This window comes from Rhopalosiphum padi, chromosome 4 (assembly GCF_020882245.1).
Source record: "Rhopalosiphum padi isolate XX-2018 chromosome 4, ASM2088224v1, whole genome shotgun sequence".
Classification (NCBI taxonomy): domain Eukaryota; kingdom Metazoa; phylum Arthropoda; class Insecta; order Hemiptera; family Aphididae; genus Rhopalosiphum; species Rhopalosiphum padi.
Window position 1 is genome coordinate 38,411,418 of NC_083600.1, and position 17,440 is coordinate 38,428,857.

The window sequence follows — 17,440 nt, forward strand, 5'->3', positions numbered from 1 at the left end:
AATTATGTCTATAATGCGGGTATTATTGTATTAGGTATACCAATTTAATATTTATATATTTACTTTTAACTCACCGACATGGTTTTGAAATATATAATAATATTATACCGTAAATCACGAGAAAAGTTGATAAAATTTATTATTTAATTTGATTCCTCTAATCGTGATTAAAATGTGTTTTAAATTCGTTCATATACGGTTGAATGAAAATTATATCTAACTTTCCGCTGTCGGTTATGGTAGGTCTCTATAACAAATAACAATAATGTATTACTCCGGTTAGAATCTGGAAATGGCCGAAGATTTTATTATTTTTTTCGGTAGGTATTTTGTAATAGTAGCAGCCATGTCGCCATGATGTTAGTATTTAAACAGCGCAAGGACTTTGCGTACCTGTATAATAAATAATAAATAATAATAATAATTGTTGGTAGATCAGGCAGATCAGCATCATCGAAATGCCATTAGTTATAATTCATAAATAACATATTTAATTTGAGTGTATAATTACTCCAAATCACGCGTTTTTTTCTTATCTCTAATACGTGAACAAATTATAATAAAAAGACATAGTTCAATTCGTACATTTACAAAAAGGTCACGTAAACGTAATTTTCGTAAAAAGTTCGATACGTGTGATATGTTATTTTGTAATATATAATACTGAGCCAGTCTGTCATATCATATTATAGGTATTGATTTTCCATTTCTAGAACACTATTACGATATGGCCTGAGGACGTTTTAACAGAAAACTACATATTATGAGGTATATATATATATATATATATATGTGGTATTTACCGCGTCATATAGCGTGTGTACAGACCTACTAGTGCTATTGAACTTTAAGATTACTTTCTAGAACACTCGTAAAGCGAACACGCTACCTACGTGTACCTATATAATATATTAATATCGGTAGGTAATAAATAAATAATGTGCAAACATGTTTAGGCTATGTATATAATATATATAGAACACTTGTATATGGACGTCTACGAGTACCCAACTATTTAATTGGTTCTCGAGTAGTATACATAGGCATATATACGAATTGGTTCCAATGGGCTATTATTTTAATGTTATAACTAGATATTATGTTAACATTTTTTATTTAAACTATAGTTGAAAATTGATTGTATATTCAACCAACTACAGATTCTTTAGCATTTAACACAGACTTAGGAGTTTTTAGAATACTCAATTTAATACGTTTGTGTTTTCAATCAATATAATAAAGCATTCTCACTCCCATTTTTCCTTTAATAATGTATTAATACAAATTTAGATTTTTGAAATATTTTAACAAATTTACATCAGATTATATTTTTAAATTCTTTATATTTTGCAGTGGACTACTATGTGTTTCTGATATAAGTATCTGATTTTTAATCATCCTTCTTTTTAGTGTAAATTATTTAATAAATAATTGTTTTGAAAATATTGATGTTCATTTAAAATTTGAACAAATAGTTTCTCAGTTGTTTAAATGTTTATATTAAGGATTATAGTTATTAATGATAACTTTAAATACTTGGAATAATGTATCTACTTAATATTGGATCTAATTTGTATTATACTCAAACCATTTTTACAAATTATACAATTTAATAGCTTAATATTAATTATTAAAATATTACAATTGGTGATATATATAGAGAACCTATATTATACTTATAATAGAACACAATATTTGATAACTTAAAAACTGCTCGTATAAATTTTGAATTTAGTACATCAACATTTTTAATAAAAACATGCATACAATGATTTACAGAAGAAATAAAAGAGTATTGAGCATGCTTTGTAAATCATTCAGTATAATTATGTAGTCTCAATAATAAGTGTTTTAATAATATGTTATTAAATAAGTCATCATTTAAATAATAACAAAAAAAAATATAAGTGCTATATTTGAAATACTCACATTTTAACAAACCTCAAAATTTGGCAACCATTCTATTTTAAATTATTTAATTTATTTTGTTCATCAATTAAATATTTTTTCCGATGTTTTTCTTAACTGCTGATAAGTATGCTTCTTTTTTTTTTATAAATACTTCATATTGAAATTATTTTAAAATTAATATTACATATCTTTATGTATAGAATTCAATTCAAAAAGTTGTATGATAATCTGTAATTTTTATTAGGAACCGATAATTATTGGAATTATTCGTATACTTTATTTTTACCCTTGCACCAATTCTATATTTCCGTGTATATGGGTACTGGGTACACGTGTCTCTTGACCGTTGATTTCAAGTCCGTTCGTGCGTTCGATAAATCCAGCTGATACTGCAATATTCATTATATTATGCTATAATTTAATAATACATTTTGAACCTTTGTCAGATTATTCTCGCACGTATATGGGTACTGCAGGTGGTGCTCATACGATTATTGTACCTACCTCGAAACGAATTACATCCCTTCGAGAATACAGCCCACGGCTGCCGTTGTTTTCTATTTTAATCATTGGGAAACATAATATAATACAGTGTATATTATAATATTGTATACCCGTACAGGCCGTCGAGAATGAAGTAGGTGGCTATAGGGCGTATAGATGGTATAATATAAATTATAATATTGTGATACTAAATCGTATTTATTCCATATTACCGTAGGTTTATCATACAGAAAATTTACAATATATTTAGATACACAAAGAATTTTAAATTTTAGAGTACTTTATACGTGTGAATAGTATTTTTATTTACTATAATTTTTTTGAATTAATTACAACCTCTCAGACATTTATTGAAAATTTAAATTTTTGATCGTGTTGTCATCTAATATTAACAAACAACTAAGAATTTATATCATTCCTGCAGACCAATATTCTAAATATGGCGTATATTCGACTTTGTCGGTATTACATTCGTACGAAAGTGAACTCAAAACTGTTGTATTAATAATAATATGTAATGAAATCTATTCATCAATAGGAAAAAAAATACTGCGTGTTTTTTCGACGCCTCCATACTTTATATACGCTCGTGCGTCGTCTACCAAATGAACAGATTGCGTTTGAAAGACGCGCTGCAGGGATTATTGAAATTAATTTTTTACCGCCTATTCTTGTATAAGGCATTCAATTATTAAAATTACACTGAAAGTTTTGAGGATATTAATTTCGAGATTGGTTAGAGCCGGTCATTAAAGGCGAACAATTTTGGCACTATAGCCGCCGCGCTGCCGTTATACGGGAAACCCAAGGCTAAAGGGTCCCGGGGTTGGCGTCGGTAGCGGCAGCGGCGGCGGAGGCGGCCAACTTCCGTAAAGCCGATAACCTAATAAGCAGCTTTTAAGTTTTACGCAACAAAATGGCGTGTGTTTATTCTCCGGGCACGAGAGGCGGTGGCGGCGGCATCGCGGGTTATGACGGGACCGGGGTGTTGGTTGAGGGGGAGGGGGAGGATGGTGCGAGATCGTTTGCAACAAGAAACTAATTCCGCTAATGGAGCACCTCGCCGTTTGGCTCCTCTTGATTACATTATTTGTGGCATCTGACCTACAGCCTAACATAACTCAGCGGCCACCCGGTCAAAAGTCGTCGTCGTATATATATATATATATATACATATATGTTATAAAGAACACGTACGTCATATTCATTACATAATAATATTAACATATTATATCACCGTGTGTACCTACTTATATAATCAGCCGACGGAACCGTATCATTACGCCTTTGGCACATTTATCTTTTTACTCGCTTTTCTTTCTACATGTATTGGACCGCGTTCCGTTCGTATAACGATCTATAGATAATAATATATATATATATATATATTATGGCGCGCGTGGTACGGGGGGTTTTTTTTTATTTTTGGGTCGCATTCGTCCTGCAGCCGCGATCGGTCGACCAGCACTCAGGAAATTGGCTGCGTCCGAGGGGCGAATTCCGGCGTACCGTATATTATATACACACGCAGTTCGATTGGACCAAGACAAAGTGTCCGGGGTAGTCGTCCCGGGCGGTGAGTTATTGGAGTCCATTACGCCAACAGACCACTTGATCTAATCTATTTTCCACGGCCACCGTGCCGGAACGCCGGGCGCAGCTTCGGTAGTAGTAGTAATAGTATAGTACAGTAGAAGTGGCGGTAGTAGTAGTGGTGGTGGTAGTGGTGGCAGTAGTGATAGTGGTGGTGGTGGTGGTGGTGGTGGTAGTAGTAACAAAACAAACGATCTCCGGCCTAGTTTAATATCCCCAAAGACAAACTGTTTTACTACCACCCTTCTTCTCTCGCATACATGCGCTGTCTCTCACCCCGAACCATTTTTTTTATGTCCGACGGCGCTTTGCCAATTGGTTTCCCCTTTGATTCTCATCACCATTCGACAGTATATAGTTGATATCAGGTGTTTTTTCTCATTTTTTACGAGGGTCGACTACTTTATGTGAATCGCCAATCGTTGCCATTTCCGTATAATATACCTTCCTTCCTCCCCCACAAATGCAGTTTAGTTGTAATAATATATATATATTATATTTAGTTCAATTTCCGTCTTTTGTTGTGATGTTATTGTTGTAATAATAACGAGACCGACGTGTTGCCCAAAGTAATTTAAATGTAACGTGTTTGTTATCGTCATAAATTATGAATTTCTCACTACTTCAGCATATACTCTTCATTAATCTGAGTCAAATGCAATTAACAACACACATACATGCAAATTATTTTATTAATGATATTTAACAGAACGGTAATACGATTTAAAGACGCCCGTCGACAAATCTGGGAAGGAGTTTTATTATTGCAGACAAGTAACATTCAATCATCGTTCCGGGTAAGAGTAATTTCGAATAATAGAAAAGCAGAAATTAATCACTAAACGATATAATATGTGACTATACGTCGCTAAAATCTTGATTTGGCGTTCACATATTTACATTATTTACTGCCAAAACTATTTTTATTCTTTTAACGCGAACACGTTTTTATAATTAAAGAAGACTAATAAAATATAATGCCATATTCGCGATAATATAATATGTTCAGAGTTAGAGACTATAGTTTTAAAATGGTGAGCGCGTAAAATAAATAAAAACTCGTGATAAATTTATATTATCCAATAAACATCAGGATATTACATCTGTAGATGCTCAATACATAAAAGAATTATAATAATTGAGAGGTATCAATAATAATAAAAATAAAACTTAATCAATGTTTTTAAAACAATATAAAAAAGTCGTCAACTAGTTAACTATAGTAATAGAGATGCGTGTCAAGTTTGAATTCAATACTACATAATCGTAGGTTGATGAAAACGATTTTGAATGAAGACGGTTTAAATATATGTTAGCCAAAGTTACCAAACAATTATTTTAATAATAATATTTTGATTTTAATTAATTTTCGATATTTTTCAATTTTTACAATTATTCTAAAAAGTACTGAGGTATTTTTACTTTTTACCCACAAAATAACAAACTAGAATCAATTTTCAGTCAGAAACTTACTTCAAAGTTAATTGCGGTGTATTTTCTCTACTAGAAAAATTAATTTTACACACAAAATAATAATAATAAATTTTAAAATTTAAAAAAACACACGCATCCATACACATTATAATTATTTTAAAATCAATACATAATTAATTATTGTTTCGCATAGAATATATTTAAACAGTAAATTTTAATATCATAAAAATTCAAAAAAATAAAAAAAAAACCTTTGAATAAAATAAATTATTCTGTCTTATGTATGTAATGCATAAAGACACAAACGGTATTGCAGATACCCTTAGTACAAAGAATCGAAGGCCACGGCGGATTGATGCAATTTCAAGTCATGCGAAATTTTCTACGCTTTGGGTATAATACAAAAACCTAAGTATTATACGTTAATATTTGAATATTGAATCACGATTCAAATATTTCGACAGCATTATATTATTAAAGTTATGATGTTGGACGGACGGACGAACCAAAAAAAGTAAAATTAATATTTCACGGCCGGTTTGAATACAATGTATTATAATATTATTACGTTGCGCACAATGCGGCCCAGATCAGTATTTTACGGATATTCAATTGTGTATTTTTCTTTTCGCGATGCACAACAATACGCGCGTCCCGAGATCGACCGACCGTCACAATATCGAAAAGATCGTTTAGGCAACAAAAAAAAAAAAAAAAACGAATACAAAGCAAATATCTCAAACCCTGAACGCGCGCGCGAGTATTTATTATTATTATTCCGTCGTCCGTCCGGTGCAGCAGATATTATATATTATTTATACTTTCCGAGCGTTGCAGAATACTGCGCCCGTTGCACACGACGCGCATATAGTACCTACCTGTACACTACACCGTGCAGATCAGTCGTATCACCACTGCATTACGATATTATTATTATTATTATGTTGTAACCGAAACGGACCGCAATCCTCGTATACCGTGTTATTATGTACGAGTACACATAATATTATACGGACAGCGATTCTGACTACGACACAGGTCAACGCCACGTCGGACGAGGGCCGGCTTACACACACACTCATCCCCATATTATAATATATCGTTGGCCCATGTACCGCGTCTGGGTGTGCGTATGCGAACGTAATGCGCTGTTCGTAATCCCGGTGTACACGGTTGCACTCCCTTTCATCGGCTGCGCCGTATATAGGTACAGCGCATATATATACACATAACGCATTAGAATAACGTACGAGCACGGGGCGCGACCGAATTAGCTTAAAATCGTATTAACAACGAATCGTGGCGAGTAGTATGATATTTTTTTTTCTTATCGATATTCATAATTGTTTTTTTTTTTAAATATAATATAATAAATGACTTTTTTTTATTAATTTTTAGTGTGAGACTATTTATACAGCTCGAAAAATAAATTATTACACAGCACACAATGTATAATATTGACGTTATCGACAATATGTCGAAACTTCAAACGATAAAAACGCATCGTACACGTATCGCAGCGATTGTAGTATAGCGCATCAATCACGTCGTTCCGTCAGCAAGTCGTTTCCGTTCGCGCCTTGTATATACGCGTCAGTCTTGTGGTGTTCTGATTTACCCGCTGGCTGGGCGAATAATCAAATTTCCCGAGTTCTCGGCATGTCGCGTAACACTATACTACGACGAGCACACTATACACGAGTTGTACCATCACGTGCAATATAATATTCACGGTCGTACAAGACTCGCACTCGAATCGACGTCACTGATCGCTGCAGCAGAGCTCATAAACGCGCGAGCGCCCGCCCGACATTATATAATATATAATATGTGTGTGTGTGTGTGTGTGCATGTGCGTGTGTGCGTGTAATATAGTGTCATGTTCTCGAGAGCTTCCCTTTGGGTAGTTTTAATATAAAAGCGTATTATTGTCGCCGACGCCGCACGACCCCGCCCTTTGTACCGTCGCGGTAATCAGATAACATTGGTCTGTACGGCGGCGGCCCGGGGTATGGTATCCTACGAGCTTAAAGCGTTCACATCGCACAAACGACCGGGCGGCACTTTGGAATTCAAATTAGATATAGACGAGATGCGGCGGTAGCCCGCGGGTCGCAACGATCGCGACGGCCGGAAGTGCTCTCGGGGGCGGGAGGAGGAAAGAGTACAGTGGCGAGCGGCGACGTGACGGACAGACGGACAGTGGCGGTGGATTTAACGAATTTTCTCTCGTCCACTCATAATACATATATATATATATATATATATAAGCACAGTAACTGCAGCAGTATAGTTATATATATATATATATATTATAGTGGTGGGCTCGCTGGATTACAAAGTTTTATTCGCAGCTCTTCCGGAAAGCTGGCTAGCGGCCGGACCGTCCCTATATAATTGAGGTTGAAAAGACGTGTAAAGGGATCGTGCGGAGGTGGCGATCGAGGGCCGAGGCTGTTTTGTATTCCACGTCGTTAACATGCGATTGCGCTACCTTGTCTCCCCGGGGGGTGTGCGTGTGGACATGTGTGTGTGTGTCCGGGGACGGTGTTGGTGAACACGGAGAAGTGTAGGGGTGAACGAAACGTGCGAAAGACTCGCGGGATGACCGTTCAGTGGGTGCTAAAACCGTGTCCGGTGCACAATCGATAGCCACGTAGGCCGCCGCCGGTTTTGCCCACCACTGTTTACCATCTGCCGCCGTTCCCGCTGCTGCTGCCTCCGTCGTCGTCGTCGTACCGACGTGTAGTTGTATATATACTCCTCCTCCGAAGACTTGGACACGGTCGTCTGCGTATATATACGCTCGTACCGCTGCCGCCGTATAAAGTCCGGTCGATAACCGCCCAGCTGCGTTATCTTCACACACAAACACACACGAGCCCATTTGAATATTATACAATATAATGTCATGTACCGTCGTCTGATTCACGCACTGCTTTGCCACATTAATATGTTACACGTCATTAGACTTCTGTCTGTCTGACTGTCTGGCTATCTCTCTCTTTCTCCACTGCAGATTAGGTGTGCATCGCGTAGTGTATGAGATGTACTCGGGACATACCGCGTGCATTCGTCGAGCCTACCAGGCCACTGACGTAAAAACGAATGCGAGTGACTGACACGGACCCCGAGCGGCGAACGTCATCAATCCGCGCGACGTATATAATATATTTAACATTTTATATGCCCTATATATACAGTATGCGTCTTATATGTTTATATGTGTGTGTGTGTGTGTGTGTGTGCGTGTGTTGTATATACACGTACCTAAGCCTGCCGTCTTAATCGGGGAATCGAGTGAGGGACGTTAATTAATAATTATTCCGCGCGCGCGTTTATGTGCTGGCGCGCGGCGATGGATGGATTATGTTCCCATGGGGAGTCGAACGATGTTTAAGCCGCTCTCCATGCGCGCGCGTATATATATATATATATATAACCGTGTATGCCCTGCTCTGGATGATGAGGACTATCGGCGAGGATATTTGTTTATTCCTCTGCTCCTGTGTGCGCACATAATCATTATCCTGCTATCCTTCCTGCATTATATAGGTACACGTCACCTTCTCCTCCTCGTCGTCCTTCTACTCACACTCGTCCTACTCTTTTACTCGCCGAATCCACAACCTCACCCGCCGCCCGTCTACGGGAAGGTGCCACCCGTGATAACGACATTACCGTGGGGCGCCCGCGTATAATCGGCACGTGTGGAATTTCGCGCGAGCTCCCGCATACCTGCCCAACGCGCCCGCAAGTTAATTAAATTCGTACAGATACGTCAAAATAACAAATCGTGGGCTAACAACGGGAATTCCATTAATTGTTATGAACATATTCCAGGCGGCGGCGAGCCGATGTAGTGCGGCATTTTTCGCATAATTTCTGCGTTACGCGTACCTAACACGCTGTGTCGGAGTCTGTAAATGTTTTTAAAAAAAAATATAGATAAAATTTAGTAATATTTAATTGTCAGTTGACAGTATATGGCCATTTACACTGATTTTGAATTATGCTAAAGCGAATGACCAAAATCTGGGGAGGGGAAGGTAAAGTAAACCAAATTATTTTTCCTGTAAATAACTTCTTTTTTTTTAATTTAAGATTTCTTACTGTTTACTCTATTAAAATTTGTCAAGAACCTTTAATGCATTTAATGCATAGAATTAAATAAACTAGGTGAAAACTTTTTTACTATAAAGATAAAACAAAACTAAATAGATTCTACGTTCTACCTTCATTTAGTTAGTTGTAATTTATAGTGTGTCATTAAAATACGATAATTACATAGTTTAATATTAGGTACCTGTAAACTTTTAAAATAATATAATTAAACCACTGTTATTGACAATTTATCAAAAAAAAGTAGTTGATTTATTTATCTGAATAGACTCTTGCAAGGTGATTGAATTTAGTATTTACCCCAAATATATTAATTAAACAAATATAATGAAAATAATTTTATAATCTAATTATAAATATTTTGAATTTTGTATAGGTTATAATCTGTTATTTGAATAAAATAACGAACTCAAATACAATATAATGTGCAATACAATAATATGTAGAAATACATATATATTTTAAAGTAAATACTATTTAAAAATGTATTTTGATATTATTAGGAAAAACATTGGACCCATAAAAATACCAGAGTTTGGGTTGAAGCGCTTTCGACTCAACTTACATCTATATAGTTTGATTATATATCTAGTTGATACTCTCATAGTCTGCATATAACCAACCCAAGTATAATGTTTTTTTCGCTGTGCTCATTGAGTCAAAAATAAATTGTATAATTATGGTAAGTTTAGTCTGGTGTGTTTACTTACTAAAATTATATTTTTAAAACCAATTTCTATGCAAATACTGAGTAAAAAAGTAAATTAAACCGTTGCACTACGAGTAATTATATTTATATAGTATTACAAGAATAATTAGATACTATATATTTTCATTTTACTATCTTAAATTTGTAATCATATATTTCAAACGTTGGTTTTCAGAAATTATATTTTAATAATTCATAATATTTGTTATTTCGCTTTATTAAAACAAAATGTACGTTTCTATATTGTATAGCGAGTAAATTTTCTTTCATAATTGTCCGAAAACGATTATTAAATTTGTCTACTTGTTTTATTATCTTCGATGAAAAATAACTTACTTTGAACAATAGTTAAATGTAGGTACCTACGTAATATATATAATATTATAACTTATAATGTAGTTACGAAACAAATGTCGTCCGAAAGTTTCTCTGTCGAGTTCAACAGTGATCTTCACACTTTATTCTATTTTATAGCTTACCATTCATTACTTTACATTAACGCTACCAACTTTTAGCGTATACCGGTAAAATGTAATTTTACAAACGATCGAATACTGTTCCTTAGTAGAGTGTTACCATAAATTGTAACAAACCATACTAACTTAGTTTGACTGATCGCTTAATATAATGAGTAAAATATGTGGATACGTGCCTGCAATGTAATAATTTACACACGCCGTCGTAATTAATTGTTATTGTTACCTAGATGAGCCTTACAATAATAATTGTGTTATTGTCAGTGTACGCGCGGAGAACGTCAAAACAACGGCTTATGCCACTTTTAAAAGACAATATTTATATATAAAACTGTTTTATATAATTTTAAATATATTTTTATTTGATGAGTTGTGCTTATATTATTATTTATTATTATTATTATTTATAACTGTGAAATGCATGATGCATGAATATCATTGATTTAATATTAAAAATCGTTTAACATAATATCTATATCACAGCGATATTATAAATGTTTTAAAGATATCCAACAGAAGTATTTTAACGAATAAAATCTAAATATTATGATAGTATATTAAATAATTATTGGTAATTTTTCTAACGAAAAAAAATTCTGATAGAATATTAATGTGTAACGATAACTATGTATAATTATAATAACTATATCATTCGATCCAATCTGTAATGAATTAAAAAATGATTTTAGAAAATACTCACATTTATTTTATTCTCGGATAATATATTTCAATAATACTGATTGATTATAGCAGACGTGTTTTATTTTGGTTAACTGATGCTGATAAAATAATATTAATAATAATAACAATAACAATATTATAATGTTATTATTACGTTTTACATCGGAGTATCGATAGCTGCAAGAAAATCTAATATACAATGCTATATCAAATACAATATTATTTTAGTGGCTTATAAATTGTTTTTAAACAAGATAAACATTAAATTGCTAGCAATGAAATAAAACATCCGTCGTGAAACTTTTATGTTACGAGTAGAATATATAACACAACAATTATAACGTATTAAAGTATAATAACATGTAAATGTTCTATGCCATCACGACTGTATAATATAACACGTGGCCAGCATATAATTATTTCGCAGCATGAATAGTGTGATTAAAACCGCAAAACAGCGTAACTTATTATTAAAACATAATGATCGTTGTGATATCGTTATAAACCTATGTCAAAATTTATAATTTCAGAATAATATTTCAATACGATATAAACGTCAAACATCATATTGTTCTAACATAAGCGAGAGGCCGTTCAAGAAGATCTGGTGGTTCCGAGGTATGCAGACCGAGACAGATATAATGAGTAAGATTATGACTCTATAGTATAACATTTGTATGAATACTTTTGGTTCCGAGTTCGAATTTAATCAATTTGTAGTATTTTATGATGTGATTTATGAATTTAAATTGTTCACAATGGCCCTTTTATATTACGACTATTAATATTATATAGACATAATGTAACGACAAAAACGTTAACTGACGACGAAAACGTGTACCAAACATTGGTTCTTTAATTATTAAAATATTACTACATTAATATTATGGACATAAAGTTTTAGAGTTATTACGTTTGTTGAGTTTTTAAAAACGTCAGAAATTATGTAAAACGACGTATATAATATACAACAAATCGATTCACTTTGAAGTTTTCAAAAAATTGTTTGGTTAATTTGGATTTAGAGTTGCCATGATAAAACGATATATTAATGATTTTTGTTTAAAAATCTCAGTTGTTTTATGTAGTGTCGATAGTAATATGGTGTCTTCGTACTCGACGTCTGGCTAGATTTTCCAGGTCTGCGGACAGAGAACACACACACACACACACCACACACACACACACACACACACACACACACACACACACACACACACACACACACACACACACACACACACACAAACATGTTCATATATATGTATAAAACGGTGAATAAATTAGCTCGAACGTTGTCCGAAGAAACATATTACGCAAAGTTTTCAGCCCCTGCAGCACCACCCCCCTCTGGTAATTCAGGGCTCGACCCCACAGAGAGTCGGCAGCGTTGGCGGTGGTGGCTGTGGCGGCGGGGGCCGTTTATTGATTTCGGGACTTGGCGTCGTGTGTACCACGTACGCGTGTTGTAGGACCGTTGTAGTCCAAAGTACCGATGCGAGAACGACGACGTAACCCTTTTTCTGCAGTCTGAAGTTAGCCAGCTATCCGTTTCCTCCACCCCTTACATGTACACGCGGTCTAACCTTTTCCACAACCCTTGCGGCAGCAGCTGGGCCGCCTTTGTTTGGCCGACCGTGTGTATATAGTATACAAGTACCCGAAATACCGTCCGACGCCACTGTACCGGACGAAACATTCGTCGAGTGCTGCAATGTACATATTATTATCATTATTATTATTATTATTATTATCGTCGTCGTCGTCCATCACTATTGTACATCACTATTGTACTATTAGAGAATCGGTAAAAGTTTATGTTTTTAATTTATTTACTTTTCCGAGATTCGTGAACGGTTTTCGACTTTTTTTTATTATTATTATTATTATTCTATACTTACGTATTATACATAAAAGGCCGCCGACTAACAATGTCGAACCGAATTCTTCGGGCACTGATTAATTCCGAATCCACCCTCCGCCGTCCAAGCAGCCACCCTCCGCCGAAGCTTTCGTCGTCGTCGTCGTCATTTGACTGGGTCGTCCGCGGTGGGGGCGATATTATTGAATTTTTCATTAAGCGCCCTCATCAGGGCTGTGTTATTGTGACCGAAGATAATCAAGGCATGAATTTTTTTTTCTTTTTCTTTTTCTTTTTTTTTGTTATCGTCCTGGCCCAGAATAATTCCATACACAATTAAACGGAGTTCTTTCGGCCGGAGGGGTTCCGGAGCGGAAAATCGATGTGCCTCGATCGGGCGGCTGTGGTATGGGGTGAGTAGTGGCGGGTGAAAGAGATCGCCGCCACCGCCGCTGCCGTATGCTCTCGTCTGTGTATTATAGCAGCGTGTACAGAGTTGTGTATTATATAATATGATAATATATAGTGTAGCGTATATAGTCGTTTCTATAGCTGTATATTATATAGCTATGTTCGGCGCTCGCGTAGGGAAATATTCCGAACTTGTTGCCAACAGCTGCCACGAGACTGTCGTCGCACAAAAGGGATATAATATAATATAATAACGCGCCCGACCGTGCGTACGGAAACGCATTCGGGCGAAGGCGGAATATCCATAAATTCGCCGAGCGAAAACAAAAAAATGTGCGACGTTTTGTCGCCGTCGTCTTGCGGACACCGCGAACTTATCTAAAGCTAGTGATATACCTAACATAAATATTCCAACAATATGATATTATATATTATACAGTATACACCAAGAAGCGACCGAGTGTTCCCGAAGGAAGTGACAGAGTTCCTGGCAGAAGAATTTCAAAGATTTTGCATTTGTCTGTTGTCGCAATGCTTTATTTCAGAAACATTATCGTAAATCTGCTTATTGTTTAATGCTTAGTCGCGATTACCTTATCATTTCGTAATTAATATAATAGTACATACATAGTCAATTTTCAACCGATCTTCCGACGTACGTTACCTCGCCCCTCCCCATCAATATCACGAGACGCTACAAAAATAAATAAAAATTTCTAAATAATAATGTATAGTAAATAATGATAAAATGTAATTGTAATAATAATATTCTCTGCACATCATATTCCTGCATAATACGTCAAAATATCATCTAATACAAATTTAAATGTGTGAAAGTCTTAAATTTACTGATGGGAGGAGTCAAAAATGATAAATAACATAGAAGTCGTCAATTGCCTAATTTATCCAACCCCCCCCCCCCCGCGCCGTCACCACACCTTTCCGACATCACTGATCGTCATCTCAAATCATTGTTGTTGACGGCCGAAATAGTTTTGTCTCGTAAATGACAATCATTACTATCGGTAGACCGCGTACGATATAACAATATATTATATCCAGCACGAACGTACAATGAACTGTACGGCACACGACATCTGATATTTCCGCGTATGTGTTCACAACGCAACAATCCTTTGAACGCGTAATTGCAGTGTTTACTGACCGAATAAATACATTGCGTTCGGCACACGCACACGGGGCGACGGAATTAACTACAAACGCAAACGATATGCCTATTTTATAATATAATATGTTATATACACTCTGCTTCACACGCGATCGCTAATAATATATTATTATAGTGCACAAGCACCGTAGGTATAATATGGTACTATATATATATATGTTTATTGTATTTTTCGATTTCATTCTCACAGTTATTCGTCTTACACTGCAGTTCTACACATATGCGCGAGATAATATAATAATTTAGGCTCATAGAATTCACACATTTATTTTTGCTCAATCGTAAAAAAAATGACAGTTTTTATTTCATACAAAACGATAAAGCCAAGACTATAATTTTCATTGGTTTTAATATTGTTTTTATTTTTGGAGATATATTTTTAGATTTGTTTTTCGCTTTTGTGTGACATCATTTTTTTTAGACAATTTATTTGCACACTTTTTTTCAAATAACGTTTTCAACATGACAAACAGTTTATACTTAGAATCTGATTATTTGAAAGCCTCCACTGCAAGTCGATTGAGTATTCGAGTGTACATTCGTATTATATACCGACTGATGACATTATATTGCCTATGTCTTAAATTTTAACGTCGTTTTTATATTAGATACTATATTTTTTTTATTTATTGCGATTGGAAAACGTTTTTTAGAGCATAATACTTTAGAGTTATAAGTACATTAGAGTTATTATAAATGAAGATGTGCTTTTAGGTATATACATGTTCTCCGTCTTAAACTTTAGTATTGGAAAAACAGAATAATCAAATTTGTCACGACACAAATAATCATTCCTTAGTCGCCGACGACGATCACGTATAAATTAACAACCATGCAATTACTATAAGTAAGCGGTTTTCAATGTATCAACCGTGTTTGTATTGAATTGAATTGACATTTGAGACCATTTTTTTTTCTTACCTCAATTTTGTTTAAATTAAGTTTTATTCCATAAAAAGTTAAACAGCGATTTAATATAAAATTATTATTTTTTTAATCGAACACGAAATCCATTAATAGTTTTATCCAGTGGAAAATGTATGGTTTACCTACTTTTAAGATTATTCCACACTAGGTTAGAATGTTAACGGTATTCTTTCTTGTATAAACGATCTTTAAATATGTTATCTTTTATAAATTATATTATGTTGTATTTCTATAAGTATGCAGTGAAAATTATTTTAATTAATTTTAAAAATTTATCAAAACATTTAATGAATATGAATAAACATAATGAACTTGATGACATTTTATACAAATTACTTTTGTTTTTTACTAACTATTTCTAATTTTAGATTGCAAATGCGGGAAGAGTCGTAATACACATTTTTACAATGATGTGTTTTATATTTTTATATTGTTTTTCGGTCAAACTTTCGGGATAGTGAAAAACTAAAAAAGTTTCTTTTTATACCCTTGTTCATTGAAAATTTAACACGTCATATTGAACTTCAAACTTTAAAAAGGTCATTTCCAATTTCTCAATAGTCATCGAAGAACTCATGACAACAGAAATAGAAAAAAAAACTGTAAATAAACGTAAGCAAACGCCTGTTCTTTAACAACGACTTGGGTAAACAGAACTTCACTCAGAATCGTTTTTGGAATAAAATAATTTACATTTTGCTGGGGGGCCAAACAACTATTTTATCTCACCGCTTAAGTCTAAAATCATGTAATTTCCGCTTGATAATTCAGTGCGTATAATATATGCGCGTTTATTTGAAACAAATATCAATTTGCTTACATAAAATATCATAGGAAACATGTATGTATATTATGATCATTCAGTTACAATTAAATATCTCTGATGTTTAAAAGTAGATTTTCAACCTAATAATAATTACAGCTAAAAAAAAAACATGAGTTTTTAAAACTATTTATTTTCTAAGCTAACGAAAATTTGTCATTTACAATACTTTAAAGCTATACAAAAATAGCATATCGTTGTAAAACAATTACTTGTATCTAAAAAAATCTAAACATTAAGTGTTTAAAATTATACGTGACAGTAGATTTATTTATGAACCTTCATACTCAGCACTTGTTTTATACGTGTTCTAAATTTTGCAGCAAGCATGTTGAAATATTTTAAGAGATAATAGTCTTATTCTAAAATGTATACATTTAATATTAATTCATCTATATGAATACCTTGTAGTATAACTTTAAAACTTTAAAATGTCATTAATGTTAAAGTATTTTATAAGATTGATCTATTTAAGTATTTATTAACTATTAAGTATCTACCAATACCTAAGTTAATATTTTATGCGAATTTCTATGAATATATTACTTTTGAATTGAGAATTAAATTTAAATAATTTTATGTTCAATAGAAAATGTAGATAATTATTTTAAGACCCGAGATATTACATTATATTTGCGATAACTTTTAGTTAGAATAATAATAATGAAACTATATATTATTAAACATTGTAATATCAACATGGAGGATATAAATTAAATAAAAATCAGTTTCACAATTATAGTCTTAGACAATGACCTTTAGATTACTAATACTGCTTGCTTATAAAATAGTTAACTAT

At 33.8% G+C, this 17,440-nt stretch overlaps 1 protein-coding gene across 3 annotated transcripts in view; it reads left to right on the top strand.

The window, feature by feature from the left end:
- LOC132929337 (uncharacterized) overlaps positions 1-17,440 on the top strand; it is a 110,321-nt gene that overhangs the window by 33,822 nt on the left and 59,059 nt on the right. For all 3 annotated transcript variants that reach the window (XR_009662093.1, XM_060994627.1, XM_060994628.1), the window contains exon 2: positions 11,961-12,075. Coding sequence is in view for 2 of the 3 variants with exons in the window: in XM_060994627.1 (XP_060850610.1) it covers positions 11,961-12,075 (115 nt within the window). In the remaining variant the exon portion in view is untranslated. The remainder of the gene's footprint in view (positions 1-11,960; positions 12,076-17,440) is intronic.